The sequence below is a fragment of the Vidua macroura genome, chromosome 8, assembly GCF_024509145.1.
Source record: "Vidua macroura isolate BioBank_ID:100142 chromosome 8, ASM2450914v1, whole genome shotgun sequence".
NCBI lineage: Eukaryota > Metazoa > Chordata > Aves > Passeriformes > Viduidae > Vidua > Vidua macroura.
The window spans coordinates 13,001,168-13,017,423 of NC_071578.1; the positions used below are offsets into that span (position 1 = coordinate 13,001,168).

Here is a 16,256-nt window from a genome sequence, read left to right on the forward strand (position 1 = left end):
GCTTGAAAACAAAATACTCTGGAAAAAATATCAGCTGTCACCTATGCCACCTATCTCTACTGATACCACAGCACTTTTCAGCACAGTACTTTTTATAGGGATCACTCCAGTCTGAATTCAAACACTGAAAACCATGAACAGCAGGTTCTACAGAACAGTCAGAGTCACTCTGCATTAGCATGGTTTGTCCAAAATCCCTCTAAAAAGCTGCCCTCCTGAGTAGTAGCCCATTTATCCAACCTGAATAACTCTTCTCCCCCTATCTTTGCACTTTGCAACTGTTCACTGCCAGCTTTCCTCTCCCCTTGCCAAGTCTTTTCCCACCCAGCTTTAACTTTGTTTTCCATGCTGAGCTCTTTAGCCTCCCTCTGCCACCATGTGAACGTGCAGAGTGAAACTCACGGTGCTCGGTCGAGGTTCAACCCATTCTGTCTTTGTGCATTGATTGGAGGTAGGACAGGTTTGCTGTTAATCTCAAGCCCTCTCCGCAATGTCTCCCTGATTTGCTCTGTATCTGCAAAGAGAATATTTTTAACATGATTTAGAATCCCCAGAAACAACACAGACACAAGAAGCTATCAGGTGTGTTTCATCAAAACTCTTCCCCTTCAGAAAGAAGTGTAGAAATGTTATGGGGTAACACTTAACTGCACTTCCTGAACTTCCTTAAAAGTTATTTCACTTTATAATGTCAGCTTGAATTCCCTTGTTTGGGCATCATTGTTATGTCAGGCAAGGAGAGCCGGGATCTTTGGAACTGAGTCCTCCTGATGAAGAAATTCTGAGTAGTTTTGTAAATTTTCATAAATGAGGTGTTTTTTGGTTCTGAAACTCTCATAGAACCTCCTGACACTTCCAAACCTTTGTACTGGAAATAATTTTTCCCATTAGGCATAACAGGAATTTGTTCCTTTCCCAAATGAATGTATGAAGGTTTCCAAGTTTTTTGCAATTGGCTTTGGAAATCTGTTGATTAATTTACAACAAGATTCACAAAGGGAGAGATTTTTATTCAGGGCAACCTTTAGCCTCAAGCTCACATCTGAAAATAAGCTGCAAATTATGTAGTTCAGATGTAGTCTTTTTACTTCTGCCTTTTCCTGAAATGTCTACTGGCCAAATACTTTCAATAGGAAGCTTTCCTGCCTTTCTTATAAGTTTCCTCATCTATTTTTGAGAAATGTGAGAATTAGGTAGAGAAAAAAAACCCAAATTATTTAGAAATCTTTTGAAGGATATACAGATTTCACCACCTCTCTTGGGATTTTCATTTCAAGGCTGAGGCAAAATAGCCTTTTTAGATCCAGTGCAGTTCAAAATATTTGCACAGAAGCCAGAAGAAATGCTGTATGTATTTAACTAATTTTTTACCATGAATTTAAGAACAGATGCCATTCCTGTGGAAACCATTGTTAATTCCAGGAAATCTCAAGCCCTCAAATTTAATGTTGCTTCACCCATTTGAGAGGTAATATGCATAATTTCAAGCCTGTGTAATGGCTATGACATCTCTACCCTGAGAAGGCATCTCACTGCAAAGGGAAACTTCACTTTTTTAAATTCTTCTTTTCAGAGTTTTGTATTTGCACGAATTCCTTGAGTTCAGCTGCAGCAATGTGCAGCGTCAGTCCAGCTTGCTTCCCAAGAAGGGATAATGTTAATAAGGAAACACAGCCTGGGAAAATGAAATTGCTTCATCTTGCAGGTGTTTACAGCCCTGGTTTCAGCAGGTGCTCAGTTTAACTTTGCAGATTCAGATTACAATTTGCCTAAAAACGGAAAGAAACGTTTAGACAAAATAATGCCAAGAACTCTTTTCCTCTTTCCTGCCTTCTTCAAAGAGGCCAGAATTCGTTTTGCTGCCCTGAGACACACCAAGCCTCCCAATGACTGTGGAGTTTGTTATGAACTCCAGGATGCAGCATGACTCAGTGCACTGCCCAGACCCACCAGAACAGAAGCTGAAAGGCTGTGACAGCAACTTGGCCCACCTCTTACCTTTCCCAGAGAGCCGCCGAGGCTGGGTCCCAATGCAAATGCTCCTGCTGTCTTCATCATCCTCTGGTGGCCGGCTCAGGTCATCCCAGGCACATTTGGCACTCACTCCACTCAGGTTTGAGCCATCTGTCTCAATCCCTTTGTCGACTCTCTCCTGCTTGAAAAGATTCAAAACACCAAGACTTTTTTTTGAGCGTGGTTTGAGCCTGAGTTGGAACCCATGGCACAGCCCAACCTTCAACAGCTCCTGCAGATGCCCTTTTGTGGCCAATTTCCACTCTCTGGACCCTCTGCTTTGCTGTGTCAGCAAACAGCAACTGCACATTGAGCCAAATCAGGAAGCCACTCTGAACTAAACAAATCTTTTCCATAGTATGTTGGTCTGAAATCCCACCCTATCCCCACTGCTTCACTACGTGGCCCTGACGGGCACAAAGCAGGGGGAGAGAAAGGTGGAAATCAATGGCCTAGGGTGTGCAGGATTGCTTCTTTCAGTGTTAGCACTGATTTGCACCAACTTGAAATATTTAAGGCACGAAGCACAGCTTGGCAGTCAGTCTCTTATATGTTAATGATAACAAACCCCTGAATAACTAAAGTTCTCTTTCCAACCTTACCAAAGAGTCCCACAATGAAAACAGCTCATGGAGAGACTCATCATTCACATAGGTTCTTCATTTGCAAACTGCCCAGAGAATCCCTGCTTTCCAATATGCTGGGGTGTCCCATAAAGGACAAACATGCAAGTTTGGATGTGCAGAGACACAGGTCTGTTCCCAGTGTCACAGCTTTTGCATAGCTTTTTCTTTATTGGCAAATAAAAAAATTCCCTCCCTTGCAAGCTGGACTTTCCAAGCACTTAACCAGTGTTTGGGTCTCAGAAGGTGTCACACACCAATCATAAGCAGCTGGATGCTCTCAGGCACCAGTCATTTTCTCAAGGACACATACATCTGCTGCCAGCAAGACTGCCTTAAGCTACAGACAAAACTACTACAGGAAGTTCCACCTTCTTGGACATGGGCATCAGTCTGAATTTCCACCTGTGACCCACAAGGGGGTAATGTCGAGCCGAACAAACTCGGGGCTGTGCTACACCGAGGAAGTGCTGGCACCTCTTCCCTGGCACGGAACCAGCCAGGCTCGCTTCCCCCTTTTCTGAAGGGGTGTTGCCTCTGGTACTGCTCAGTGGCACCAGCAAGATGATCTGCATCTCTCTGCATACATCTGTCTCACCTCGAAACACAGGCAGTCCCAAGAAACTTCAAAAGATTTGAGGAGAGAGCAGAGTGGTGTCATACACAGTGGGAGAGGATATCTCCACTCCATGAAAGTACCCTCTGGTTTCACATTGCCACTGAAGATAAGAGACTGTGCGAACATTTTGCTCTTTGCAAAATCTGTCCCCAAGAAACAGTTTCCCGAGTAGACCAATATACATCCCTCCCCTTGTCCAGCTGTGCATGCTGCACCCTGGGAAGAGCATTGCCTGTTCTTGTGACCATTCAAGGGAGGATTTGAGCAGCTCAAAGATAAGCACAAGCATTCAGGGTGTGGTTGCACAGCGGTTTAAGTTGATGTAATTTGCAATGACTGCAGTCCCACCCTCCTCCATGTGCTCCTATCCCTTCCCTTGAGCCAACTCTTTTTTTTTTGTCATCTGGATCATCTCCCAAAACCCGCTCTTTGGCCCAAAATTGAAGTAGGAGCCTGTGGCTGAGTGCAGGACCACAGCAGTCTTGACTTAAGCATTCAAGAGACTGCCTTTCTTCTGTTTTTCTCCCCTTGTTAGGATCTTCTTCCAGCGTCAGGGGAAACTGGCTTCTTGAAAATGTAATAGGAAAATCTGAGAAATAATAAATCTGCTGTTATGTTCTTTTGTTTTATCCTAAACATAAAATTAGTTGTGTCACCCAGAAATAGAAGTTGTGGGGAAAGAAATAAAAATACATCCGTTCCTACATATGCAGACAATGCTCTAAGTGAGATTTAGCATGTGGCTCCTTTGGGAACCCTCCATAGTGCTCTGTGAGGACCCAAATGAGCTGGCGTGGGGAGGTGTAACTTGTCAGCGAAGTTATTTTTTATCCCAGTCACTGGGGAAGCATGGGAGAGCCACCAAACCTGCTCTTGAGCAGGGAGAAGAAGAGGCCAGAGGGCTGTGAGGCTCTGGTGGGATCTGCTCCCCCATCCCTGCAGCCAGGGCCCCACGCCCAGCCAGACCCTGCGGACACAGTGAAGAGCCTCGGGGAGGGGGAAGGACTCTCATCTGCAGCTCAGCTGGGTTGCAGAGCACTTCCTTAGGGGAAGAAGGGCTGCTCTGTTGGCATCCCTTGGAGATCAAGGGGAGCTGATGGAAACGAGCTGGCTTAAGGCAGCCTAATTTGCATGCCTGTTTCATATTGTTTGCAAGTATTGATGTTAAAAGGGGAAAAGTCAAAAAAACCCCAATCAGTGTAGACTTATAGCTTTGGCAATGCCCAGTTCTACCCCACCTTTAGCCAGCAAAGATTTGCCTGACTGAGGAGTTGTTCTTCCTTCCTTGAAAGGGCAGCATGAACAGGAGGCTGGAGGAGCCCAGGGCAAAGGAGGTTCAGCTCTTTCCTTCCTCAAAGAAAGGATATTTCTGTCCCATTTTCCTCTCAGCATGTGGGAGGGATGCTCTGAGGCTCTAAGTCATTGATCCCTTTTTAAATGAGCCAGAGCACTGCAGTGTGACCTGCAGAGCAGCAACCACAACTCAGGAAATTCAAATCAGCTTTATTCTCTTCTGAGATATCTGCTAAACAGAAGCAAAGCACTAAGAATCAGCACAGAGCTGGGGAGCGACAGGAATTGTTTGACTGTGCTGCCAGGGAAATCTGAATGGCCTACAGGGAAGCCTGGCTGAACAGAAAACAGCCAGCGTTGCCACAGTGTTAATTGCCGACATCCTGGGATGACATCTTAGTTGGGATCCATTCTCAGCAACTCCGAACAGAAAGTACAGCTGCTGCTGCCAGGGCTGGGTTTAGGCCTCAACCAATTCCCACAAGACACAATGCAGCCTCCAAACAAGCTCTGCCTGCTTCCCAGGCAGACAACATGCTTGCTGGCTCCCAGGAAAGCTGTCCAGTTTCTCTGCCTGTTCCCTCCCTCCCACTGCTGCCTTTCTGGTCTCACACACCCTCTACCAACACCAAGAAAATGACACTCTATCCTCTCCCCACTAACTAGAGCAGAAGGCACAAGACAGGGCTGAAGGCAGCCTGGAACAGCCTTACTCCCTGCACTCAGCAGAGGCTCTTTGTGGGACTCAGGGGTGGAATTTGCTCTATAAATCCCTGGAGGCTGTGGCAGCAGAGCAGGAGGGAGGTGCACACACACACCTGCCCATCTGCACTTCTGCAAGGGCAAGAGAGAACAGAAACAGGAATGTGTTCAATGTGAGGAAGTCCGGAAGGACCACAGACATAGCAACTTTCAGCAGCAGGACACACTGGTGAGGCAGAGGTACTCTTTTATTTGCCTTAACTTGCCTTGGCTGACTCAGATTCCAGTAAGCTGAGCTATTTTTCATTTACAGTAAATTGAAGAAAACCTTGTTATCATTAGGAATCACCAGTGTGCAGACAACAGAAACACCTCCAGGAGGGGAGAGGGCAAGGTTCTGGAAAGTCTAAAAACTTTATGGGACTTTCAGTTGTATTAGCTCCCGCATTGTGGAACATTTTTTTGTGTTTCTCAGACTGGGGTTATTCTAGATTAACAAATCCTTAAAACCAGAAAAAGTAGAATTTGGTTTTGTTCTTATGCTTTCAAAGTAAAAGATGCTGTGAGGCAACTGAGAATAATCAGATACAGACATGCAGACCATAAGCAAATGCTTGTACAAAACATGCACATTTGCACGTGCCCTACCAGGCTGAGCCATAAGTTCTCTGTTAAAGGCAAATACTCAGTGATTCACTGAAACATGGCCAGCACTGCACTGGATTTCCTGGGGACCCAAGTACTCCAGCTCTGCTGAAAGGATTGCAGAACTGTCTCCCAAATGCATGGATCAGGAGAAGTCCACAGTACATCAATCTCTCCATAGAGGTCCTATTCTTATCTTTAAATTTCAGAAATTAAACTGAACTTTGAAGAAGAAGGTTTAATATCTCTTCCTGCATGGATTATTAAAAACTGCATGTGGTACTTTTGGGTTCCCATCATTCCTTGGTCCACACTAACTACTTGGCCCCAAGTGATAACCTACAGGAATGAGCTACACTGTCACATTTGCTGTGAAAAAATAGTAGTTAGTTTTGAGTTTTCTGCATGTCATGTCTCCTTACACTTGCATATGAAAGAAATGAGGAATTTTCTGATGTACCATTCCTAAATCTTATATTATTCTATGTATTTCATCTTCTTTCTTCCTCCTTTCTAAAACATCCAGTCCAAATTTTACCAATTTGTCTCCTATAGGAGATTCCATTTTCCTGGTCTCCCTTCTCTATCTTTCTTCCTAGAGCTGCCATTCACATGGGGCTGGACATGTCCCTCTTGAACCACATCTAAGAGAGCAAAGAATTTCTAAGACTTTTCCTGGATTATTACAAACATTGAGAAGATCCAAACACCTTTACAGAAAATATTAGAACTCTTGTATCACAGTTGGCTTCTACAAGAGACATGACATTTTATAAACATACTTGCAGATGTGGGTCAATCTCAAATATGGTCTCTCCTCTTCGCATGTCTGTTATCAGCCAGGGACCTCCAGCTCTACAAAGAAAGACAGGTAATGAACCAAACAAGCCCTTTAATTAGAATTTTCCAGCAGGGTCCTCAGAGTGGACCTGTACTGTAAGGAAGCACAAGATAAGGGTTTAAAATAAGCTAGAAACCCCTCTGTGTGGTGTACACATCCCAAAGCATGCATTTGCCCTTTACATTTTCCAAATAAATAAATAATAAAAGCCCTCCATGACCTAGCAATTAATCTGCTCAGTGTCTGGCACCACCCAGACATGCACAGCAGTCAGGACTGACACAGGCTGTTATCCCCTGTGCAGGCCCCCTTGCTCACACAAGATTGAGACGGGGTTTAATCTTACAGGAAACAAACTGGGACTGAGAAGTCCAGTGTAGCCTGAGTCAAAGAAAGATGAGCAAGGGATGGAGTCAAGATTTATTCCTCTATTACATATCTAAGAATAGAGCAGGGCTCCAGTGGGACTGCACTTTTGGCAAGATTGGCAGTCACGTTCAGTACCACAAAGAGCTTATTGCTCTGATAAATACTATCACAACAGACATTTTGCTCAGTTGGTACTTAATGGCCAAGTACTCAGATGGTTCAGGGAAATCTTTGTTATCATTAACAATAAAAGTTGGAAGGTTCACGGTGTTTCCCAACAAAGGTGATAGAAAACAGATTACTGTGAAGATGAAATAGTCAGAGACTTCACTTTGGGTCATAGTGCAGCCAGACTGCAGAAGTCAGCCTTAGATCATGCTTTTCATTTGAAGTAAAAACTGAAGTCTTTTGGAACTGCCATTAAAAAATTTTTTTTTTTTTTTTTCATGAGATACTTTGTTATTGCAATCAAAAGCCCCCTCCTCTGGACTAGTTTGTGTTAGTCTCCAAAACACTTAAGAGTGGGAGGAAAAAAAAAGTTAGTATTTTACAGGTTTTCAAATGCATGCATAGCCGCTCGTTTTTTCACATCTCTTTGGAAGCTGTGAATTATTAACTGCAGGGGTGTGACCTGCCACAGTTCCTCACTGGGAAAAGGAGAGGCAAGAGACTTTTACCCCAGTTCCACATCAATGGCTTAGTAGCTTGCAGCTTTGCCTTCAAATTATGCACATTTGAGTCTCATTTTTTCTTTGGAAAGGTGCTTATACCGCAGCACAAAAGCCAAAAACCAACATGAGAATAGAGTGAGGAGAGAGGTGCTGTATCTGTATTGACTTAGAGGAACTAAGGGAGCTGCAGGCAATGTTTATTGTCTCAAGAGACCCAGAAACAAAGCTTGCAGCTGGACAAATTCACTCTACTCTAGGGCATTTGCATGAATTATCTGCACTTGTGCCTAAAAGGGAAAAGTTCAAGTTAAAAAAGTCCAGCTCTTCCAAATAATCAATAAATTCAAGGCTATTGTGACACTAGAGAGTGTACTATTGTGCCCAGAAACAAATATTCAGAACTATTTTGCTTTAAAAAGTATGTCTTTTGAGTTACAGTCACAAGGCAGTAACTTCCACTGAATTTAAAAATGTTTAAGCAAAATACCTGCAAGCCAAAAAGATTTAGCTGCACCCTGGCAGCAAATGAAGCATCAACATATCATTTACCATTAAAAACCCATCTCTTTCTCAATCCAACATCATCTTTGTTATTTCTCCCATGGCAAAACAATGAACTTCACTTTCATGAATGCCCACCAAGAGTGGGCCAAGTTTGAGAGTGACTTTCTCACTTTCACACAGTACTTCCAGACAGTTTTGTAAGCCAGACCCTCTCCTTCCTTTCTTTGAACTAAACAGCAAGGTCACCAGTAACAGTTATCCCAGGAAGAACCAATGAGAAAACCCTGTAGGCATAAGAGGAAGGAAATTAAGCTTTCAAGACCTCATTCTCTTTCACCCTGAACATGTGGACTTCCACATGCATTAATTTGCCATCTAAGTGTCTGTGCGTGAGAACAGATTTGCAATGAATTCCCATCTCTTGCTACAGCACAGATTAAATAAGTTCCATCAGCAAGTTAAAGATTGTTAATAAAAATAAACAACTGAATTGTTTTCTATAGAAATGCTCCCCTATATGGGCTATGTCACCACTTACACCGGGACAGTCCGAAGCAGTTCCAGAATCCCTTGACCATTCCACTGCTGAGCTGCATGCAGTTCCTCAGTGCAAACCCCAACAATCTGTAATAAATAACAACAGACATACTAAAGTGGGTGGGAACCACGAAAGAACTGTGGAGAAAAATGTGCCATGTGGTACTGGATCAAACAGTGCACATACAGAGAAGCACCATTTCTTTAATCTAACTAGATATGCCAGGACAAATGGAGCCTGAGACAACAGTGGGATCCCACAAGACCTTGTTCTCTCTCTCTCTACACTTAGCATGTGAAGCACTCTGGTCATGTAACATTTAATCCTGTAAAGAGTGTGTGAATTTAGCAATAAAGAGGGTCTGGTGACAAATCAGGGTTCATACACTCGTCTGCTTGACTTTTCAATCAAGTCCACACAGACAGGACAGAGCAAGACAGGTTAGGGTCTGAGCACATAACAAACACTGCTCTGTCAACCAGTTGCTAGGGGCAAATGCAATACTGCACAAGCAATTTCAACCAGGCAAGGGACTTGCTGCCACATGGGATTGCTTTGGTGCTCATAAAATCCTTGACCAACTCAGTTTGCTGACTGGTTACATCTCACCCAGCACCATAAAGTAAAGCTGCTTACACACCACATAATCCACTTGTCACTGCAGGCAACTGCAGACTTCTGCCTTCCTGTATAATGCAGGATATGTTTGCTTTTCAGGATAGGAGCTGCCACACTGAACAGTACCAGATGTCTAACAGCAGCTGAGATCAGCTGCTTCAAATGAAGGGGTGAAACACCCTTCAGCTGATAGCAGAAGGCAGTTTCTTCCTGCTGTATCAACCACTGGTTTGTGCCTTTGAGCACAGTGATTCACCCTGAGATGAAAAATATTTTCTGCTATTGCCTTCTATTATCTTCCTCAGTACTCCCAAGTCTTTTCCAACAACACTGTATTTTTCGTCAAAATCTGTTCAACTGATGTTTTATCAGAAAAGAGGAAAACTGAAAACTAAGCTCTGAAGAGCAGCAAGCAGAGTGAAGGATGTGCCTTCTGCTGTAGGCACATAACTGCACTGATAGAGATCAACGTGGAAAACTCTCATATCAGCATGCACCCAGCTCTGCTCACCCTACCTCTCCTGCCCCTTGCAGAGTTCACTTTGCCAGGACCCAGCCCTTGGAGGTGCACTTCATCCCCACCCATCTTCCAGGCTTCCTCCATCAACAGCCTGAATCATCCCTGCTTCAGGACACCCCTCCCTGGGCCTTCACTCACTAATTACATACAAACAGCAAGACTCTAAACAGGAAATTATTTCATGTTCATTCTTTGCTTTTTGTAATCATTTATCCTCATGGGTCAAAATAAATTCATAACAACAAGCATCAAACAAAGGGGAAAACCAAGTCAACTGTATGTGTTGTGGAAGATTAGAGGCCAAGGGCCTCAGGATGCAGCAAGCTGACTGTTTGATTCAAGACAGCTGGGCACTAAAGAAGAGATGAGGACTAACACAGTACTAGCTGGAGAGTCAGCCAGGGATTATCTTGCTTAGCTTGGCTCTCTGTCTCTCCTTCCAGGTCCCACAACTCAACTTGCACTAATTAATCTCACACCCACCTTGTTTTTGTTGATAAAACACAGACATTAGGGCACCTCAGAAAAGCCTTGCACAGCAGTTGTCTTGTGCAGGTTTGTGGTAACAGAACTTCCTTTTACATGTTGCAACTATAGTCAACAACCAATGGGAGCAACTAGAAGCTTAAACTGTAAAATATAGACACTTGCATTTTCCCACAGGGTGGAAGCTTTTCCACGGAGCATGAAGAAATCAGCAGTTGGCATAAACTATGCCACTCTTCCACTAAGGTTATTAACCCAATATGCAATTAAAAAATATCCAAAGCAGCCCCTATCTGAGAAGCATCGCTGAGAAGGACTTTGGGAAAGCAAGCAAACCTGTTTGGCCACAGAAGTTCCCCATGCTGAACAGCAGAGTTAAATCACAAGGGATTTTTTTTAATGTTTCTTTTGCAAAGCAAACCCGAACCTTTCTTAAACAGTAGATCAATATAGGAAAACTCAGCCTCTAAAGAATCTTTGTGTCAGTACTTAAAGGTATATTTCTGCCATTAAGTACTGCTAAAACAGCTCCAAGTCCTGCTCCAAACTCTTCTCTTCCTGGCATTCAAACCAGTGGATCACTTACCGATATTACCATAGAATTTATTTTAATTTATCTTTACATTAGCTTTTAAAAGTGTTTCTCTCAACGCCTTCTCTCACAGTCTTATTTTTTTTTCAATGTTCATGTTTGAAACTGAAGACAGGATAACAAATATTTGAGTTACACAGCTCAAGACAATGTCAGCTGCACTCCATGCCCAGGAGGTGGCAGTCGGAGCCATCATGGCTGGGCCGTACCTGCAGGAAAGTAACGACCCCAAAAGGAGTCTGCACCGGCTGCATCTGGGGATCTTCTGTCAGCAACATGTGCTGGATTCGAGACTCACTGTTGTCCAAAGGGCTGTGCCACGACACATGGTCACCACTGCAAAAGGTGTTTTCTGCAAGGACAAGAAACAAGAAATATTTAGTCCGTGAAGTCTGCTAGAACATTCCTTCTGTTGGCAGCTGCTCCTGACTGCTGCCAGGCAGGGACCTCCAGCCTGGGCTGGGACAGTCCCTGGTGACTATTCACAGTGACTGTCCCTGGCCAGCTCTGCTGAGCCTCTGAACCACCTGAAACAAGAATGGAATCTCATTGAGTCATCTGAATTCAACACTGATTTCAAAATTGTCCACTCTTGAGTCCTGCGGCAAAAAACACTGTCCTGCTTTGATTTTTTATATATATATATATACAGAGAAAACACTCTCAAATTTGAATTAAACACAAATACTACCACGCTATAGCTAATAAAAATTCTGCTGCCCAACTTGTGATGGTGTAAGTCAAAATCACTCTCTCCCAGTTGTCTGGGTGGCTCTTGTGCAGAATTATAATTAACATGTTTCTTCTTTTCCAACCAATGAGAAAACCAATAGGCTATAAATTTTATTCTATGTCAGAACAGACTGCATCAAAACAAGGCAAGCATTCCTTTCTTTTCCTCCCCTCCTACTTAGAAAGACAAAACCCCGGATAATCCCATGTTCCACAGCTAGTGCATGCCAGAAGGCACACCAGAACCCATCTGTCTGATGCTGCCCCATCACAGGAAAGGCTAATGCTTGCTTTCTGAGTGAACTAGAAGTAAAACAACCAGCCATGACCACATTCACAGCAATTAAAGCACGCTCCATTTGCATGCAGTTCCTGGAGCATGTGTGGTAATGCTGCCTAGCTGACTGCTTTTATCTTGGGTCTTGTGCTTGTCCAAGCAGAGCTATATCGTACATACAAATAAACAACCTGGAATCCACAATCTGCCGTCTGAGATAGGTGTAGTGCTCCAAGGATGAACTGAGTACTGCCTGCCTGCTTCCAAAGTCAGTGGCAGGCCCAGTGCCCCTCTCCTTGACCAAGCCCATCCATGAAGGCAGTCTGGGCTGCTGTCCTTGCTGTGGTCTCTCGCAAGGCCAGACTTAGAACTCAGCAGGAAAGGAGCCCTTGCCCACTGGAAGAGGACTAGGAATTCCAATCCAGACTAGAAAACGTTAGTGGTTAATTGAGTTGCTGTCTGTCAATTCAAGACTGGAGCATCTCCCATGCTACAGGAGCAGGATCTAATTCAGCGAGGTGCTCTCCCCATGATCTTGAGCTTCACCTAATCTTCCCACATCACCTTCCAAACACATCACAACAGGACACCCCTTAAATATCTATAGGGCTAATAGATGAACATGGCAGTGTCTGCAACAGCAAGAGAAAAACTTTTTGAATTGCCAGTAACTGCAACTCACTCCCAGTCACATAAAACAACTCCACCAAGGAACTGGGTGCTTGCACACCCCATTGCAATAACTGTGCATCAGGACCACCACAATGGCAAGCACAGATTTGTGCAAGAGCAGCAAAGGCAGGAAGCTTCAAGGAAGCCCTCAATAGCAGACAGGTGAAATCACAAGAGCTCCCTCAGAACTGCTGTGGTTAAAAATATTTGTAGTCCTCTCCCTGATGAGGAGCTGCTGGTCCGCTCCTGGCTGTAATGTTGGGCAACTCAGTGTGTCTCCACTGGGTGTCCCCATTGGTGTGGGTTTGAGCATTTATTATATATGTTTTTCCAGATGAATTTCCTGGACAGCTCATTTGATTAAGAATTAAAATAAACTCTAACTACCATAAGGAACTTAGCCAGAAAGATGAGGCATGTAACAGAAGTGCTGTGATAAGTAAGGGAATGTTTTCCTTAGTTAAAATTAGGAAAGAAAGAAAACATAGTGAATGCAAGCTGCTTCAAAGAGTTTATCGTTATGTACACTAAATTACACGCTTACCGCTCTGTAACTGAAAGGACTGGTTCAAATATTACTTTACTTTTAGAGTTGAGGAAATATAAGCAGACAAATGAAAAATGTTTTTTTTTTTTTTAGTATCAAAATCTGATTAAAGAAACAGCACTTAGAATGTTGCAAGGGATATCTTGTAATATTTTCCAAGTCAGACAAAATGTGGCTGGTTAATTTTTTTAAAATGATAAAAGCCTCTCAGTCACAGTTTTCAGGAATGAAACAAAGCCACAAAGAGCTTATTCTTGGGCCCTGTCTTTATACCACAACATTTTGCCCATCAAATGCTCACACAATTCTATGCTGATCGATCGCTGCGTTTCACTGTTGGTGCTGCTTCTCCTGGGAAAGCCCAGCCCGTTTAGAGCAGGTTTTCAAATGCAAATGTCTCTGCTGGAAACCCACCTGTTTATGTCCATGTGAACACTGAACACTTAGAAAATCTCCCTCTCCCTTGCATACACATGGACACCACAAAATTCACACTGACTACTCAATTAAATCACACACACACAAAAATCTGCAAATAACACGAAGCCAAATTAAAACCTGTGTGAGTTCAAGAAATTTGGAATTACACCCTGAAACGCAGCTTTCCACTTGGTGCATTGTCACCCATGAGGGATGTAAGATCGGCCCTCGTACAGAGACCACTGCAGCACTGAGAACAGCATGAATTACATGACTTGTAGCCACAAAAACTAAGAAATCACAGAAACAAAGGGCTAGATAATCACTTTCTATTGCCTCATGGTGGAAAACAGGGAGAGTATCCTCCCTTCCTACCTTTCACACTCATGTTTTCAAAACAAGATAGGGATGAGAACACCACAACTGGATAAGCCTTGTCTCCTTAGATGACCACAGCAAAACCAACAGTCATCAGAAAAAGTTCCAGGACATGACTGGGTAATTGTCAAATCCATAGAACAGGTGGCAAAGCACAGAAATTATCTAGCCATCAATAGGAGAAATTGAAATCAAAGGACCTAAAAGAAAATATGTTAAAAAGTTAAATCCAAATTATTTTAGCTTATGGATAAATCAGCAAATCCTCTGGAGTAAACTAAGGCTCTGATTTACTGCACACAAGCTGACTGCTGCTGACTACTTCTGCCTCGTGGTAAACCTGAGGTGGCTTCACGTTCCCTCCATGACAGGATGAGTTAAGGTACCCAGGCTGTCCCAGGATAAATTCATATCCTTCAGCAGTTACCATGGGAGCAGGGGATGTGTTGTAAATACACAGGCTGCTCACAGAACCCTCTGGGACTTCTGCACCCTTCCTGCTTGGAAGGGGCACTAACTAACAAGCTTTAAACCCAGCACAGCAAGGTGACTCATCCTCACAATTTTGAAACTGGTTCTTTTCCTGCAAGTTTATGTTTTAACAAAAACCACTAACTTTTCTTTCTTTTTGGTTAGGATTGCCAATTCCATGAAATCCAACTGCTTCATAGGGAGGTATTGATTTTGTAAGAACTCAACAAGGAAATCATTAAAGCATTTCAATTCAAACTTACTATTTTAGTTCATAATTTATAATAGCAAATCTGAAGCCTCCCTCTAGCTCTACAAAAATGAAAAGTCTCTAAATCTGCCATAGACCAGCTCTTGTACTATTCTATTATGCAAAAGCAGCAGTTATACCAGACCACTCTCTTAAGCCACCCATTTTTTAAGTCTTTAAAATGTCATTATCAATTTTCTTTTACAGCTCACATAAAGCAGGTGAGGTTCCTTCATGCAGCAACAGTCATAATTCAGCAGCACAATCTCTCCTAACTTTACTATCCAACTGCTCTGTAATGAGAACTGGGGAAATAACTCAGAGGGAACCATTCCACTGTAGACTAGTAAATTTTCTTTGTCTAACTTTGATCATGTATTTTCTTGGAGTGCATTCCTACTCTCTCCTTTAAATTGACTAAATATAGCTGATGCCTAAAGAAATAAAATCAAGTCATATTCTTGGCCTTGGGATGTTTCATAAAAAGTATAACGCATGTAATCTATGTTCAAGTGGTGTTACCTAGCTCTAGAGAGAAACACAAATTACTTCCCACTGTATTTTCAATTCCTTTTTTAAACCTGCCAGCTTTCCATATATGGGATCGTGCTGTAAGTCCTTACTCCCTTAATTGCCACAGAGAGTAAATTGAAAAGGACAGCAAACTTAGAGAAGTACCAGGAGAGAAGCTAAGAGAGAGCTCCATCCTAAAGGCAGCCCCAGGCTGCAAGTGAGTCAGGGAACATCTCCAGTGAGCTGGCTACGCTGCACCCAGAGCAGATGGTGAACGCACTTTGGGCATCTGGGGGTCCAGTACCTTCTCTGTGCATTGGCAACTTAAGGAGGAAAACAGAGAGGTAATGCTGTTCCACCAGCAAGAAGACAGCAAGGCAACTTTAAGCCTTTCTCATGCCCATGCAGCCTCCTGTCCCCAGCCTGTCTGGCTGCAAGGCAATTCAAATGGCACCACTCTGGTTCATCCAGAGGCCAGAAACTTGTCCCTTCTGACATGGTCCTGGCATGTAATTATTGAGATAAATTTTTAAATTAGAAGAACAGATTTGCAGCCTGATCATTCCTCTGTATCTCTTCTAAGACACCTGTTCCTTCCAAATGCCAGCTAAAATCAGCAACAGAGGGGGCTGAGTAAGTAGCCAGATAAATCCACCTGGACAGTGTGTTACAGGTTAGAAGCTGAGTGGGAAAAGCCCTAAGTACATTTGCTTGATGTTGGGAAAACAGCCACTCTAGACTCCTATCCTTCAAAAGCATGTTTCTGTTCCTTCTGTTTCTGGGGAAAAGCAGGCCATCATTACATGGTCACTTTATTTGGGGACATGTGCAAGATGATGCTGAAAGAAACAGTCCTGCTTGTCCCCTGTAAAAGCAGAGCAACCTGGATCATGCCCTGGGAGCAGTGATGTTGCTTAGCTATGCTAGTACAATGCTTGTCAATTCTTTGCTACCTTGGTCTA

At 43.3% G+C, this 16,256-nt stretch overlaps 1 protein-coding gene across 2 annotated transcripts in view; it reads right to left on the minus strand.

The window, feature by feature from the left end:
* The window catches only part of SUFU (SUFU negative regulator of hedgehog signaling), an 89,836-nt gene that overhangs the window by 34,457 nt on the left and 39,123 nt on the right, over positions 1 to 16,256 (minus strand). Inside the window, exons 4-8 of one of the 2 annotated variants that reach the window (XM_053983665.1) lie at positions 11,244 to 11,386; positions 8,819 to 8,904; positions 6,678 to 6,750; positions 1,999 to 2,152; positions 403 to 514 (exon numbers count right to left, since the gene is read on the minus strand). In XM_053983665.1, coding sequence (XP_053839640.1) covers positions 403 to 514; positions 1,999 to 2,152; positions 6,678 to 6,750; positions 8,819 to 8,904; positions 11,244 to 11,386 — 568 coding nt within the window. Of the gene's footprint in view, positions 1 to 402; positions 515 to 1,998; positions 2,156 to 6,677; positions 6,751 to 8,818; positions 8,905 to 11,243; positions 11,387 to 16,256 lie in introns of both variants that reach the window. The other variant, XM_053983664.1, reaches the window with a different exon arrangement.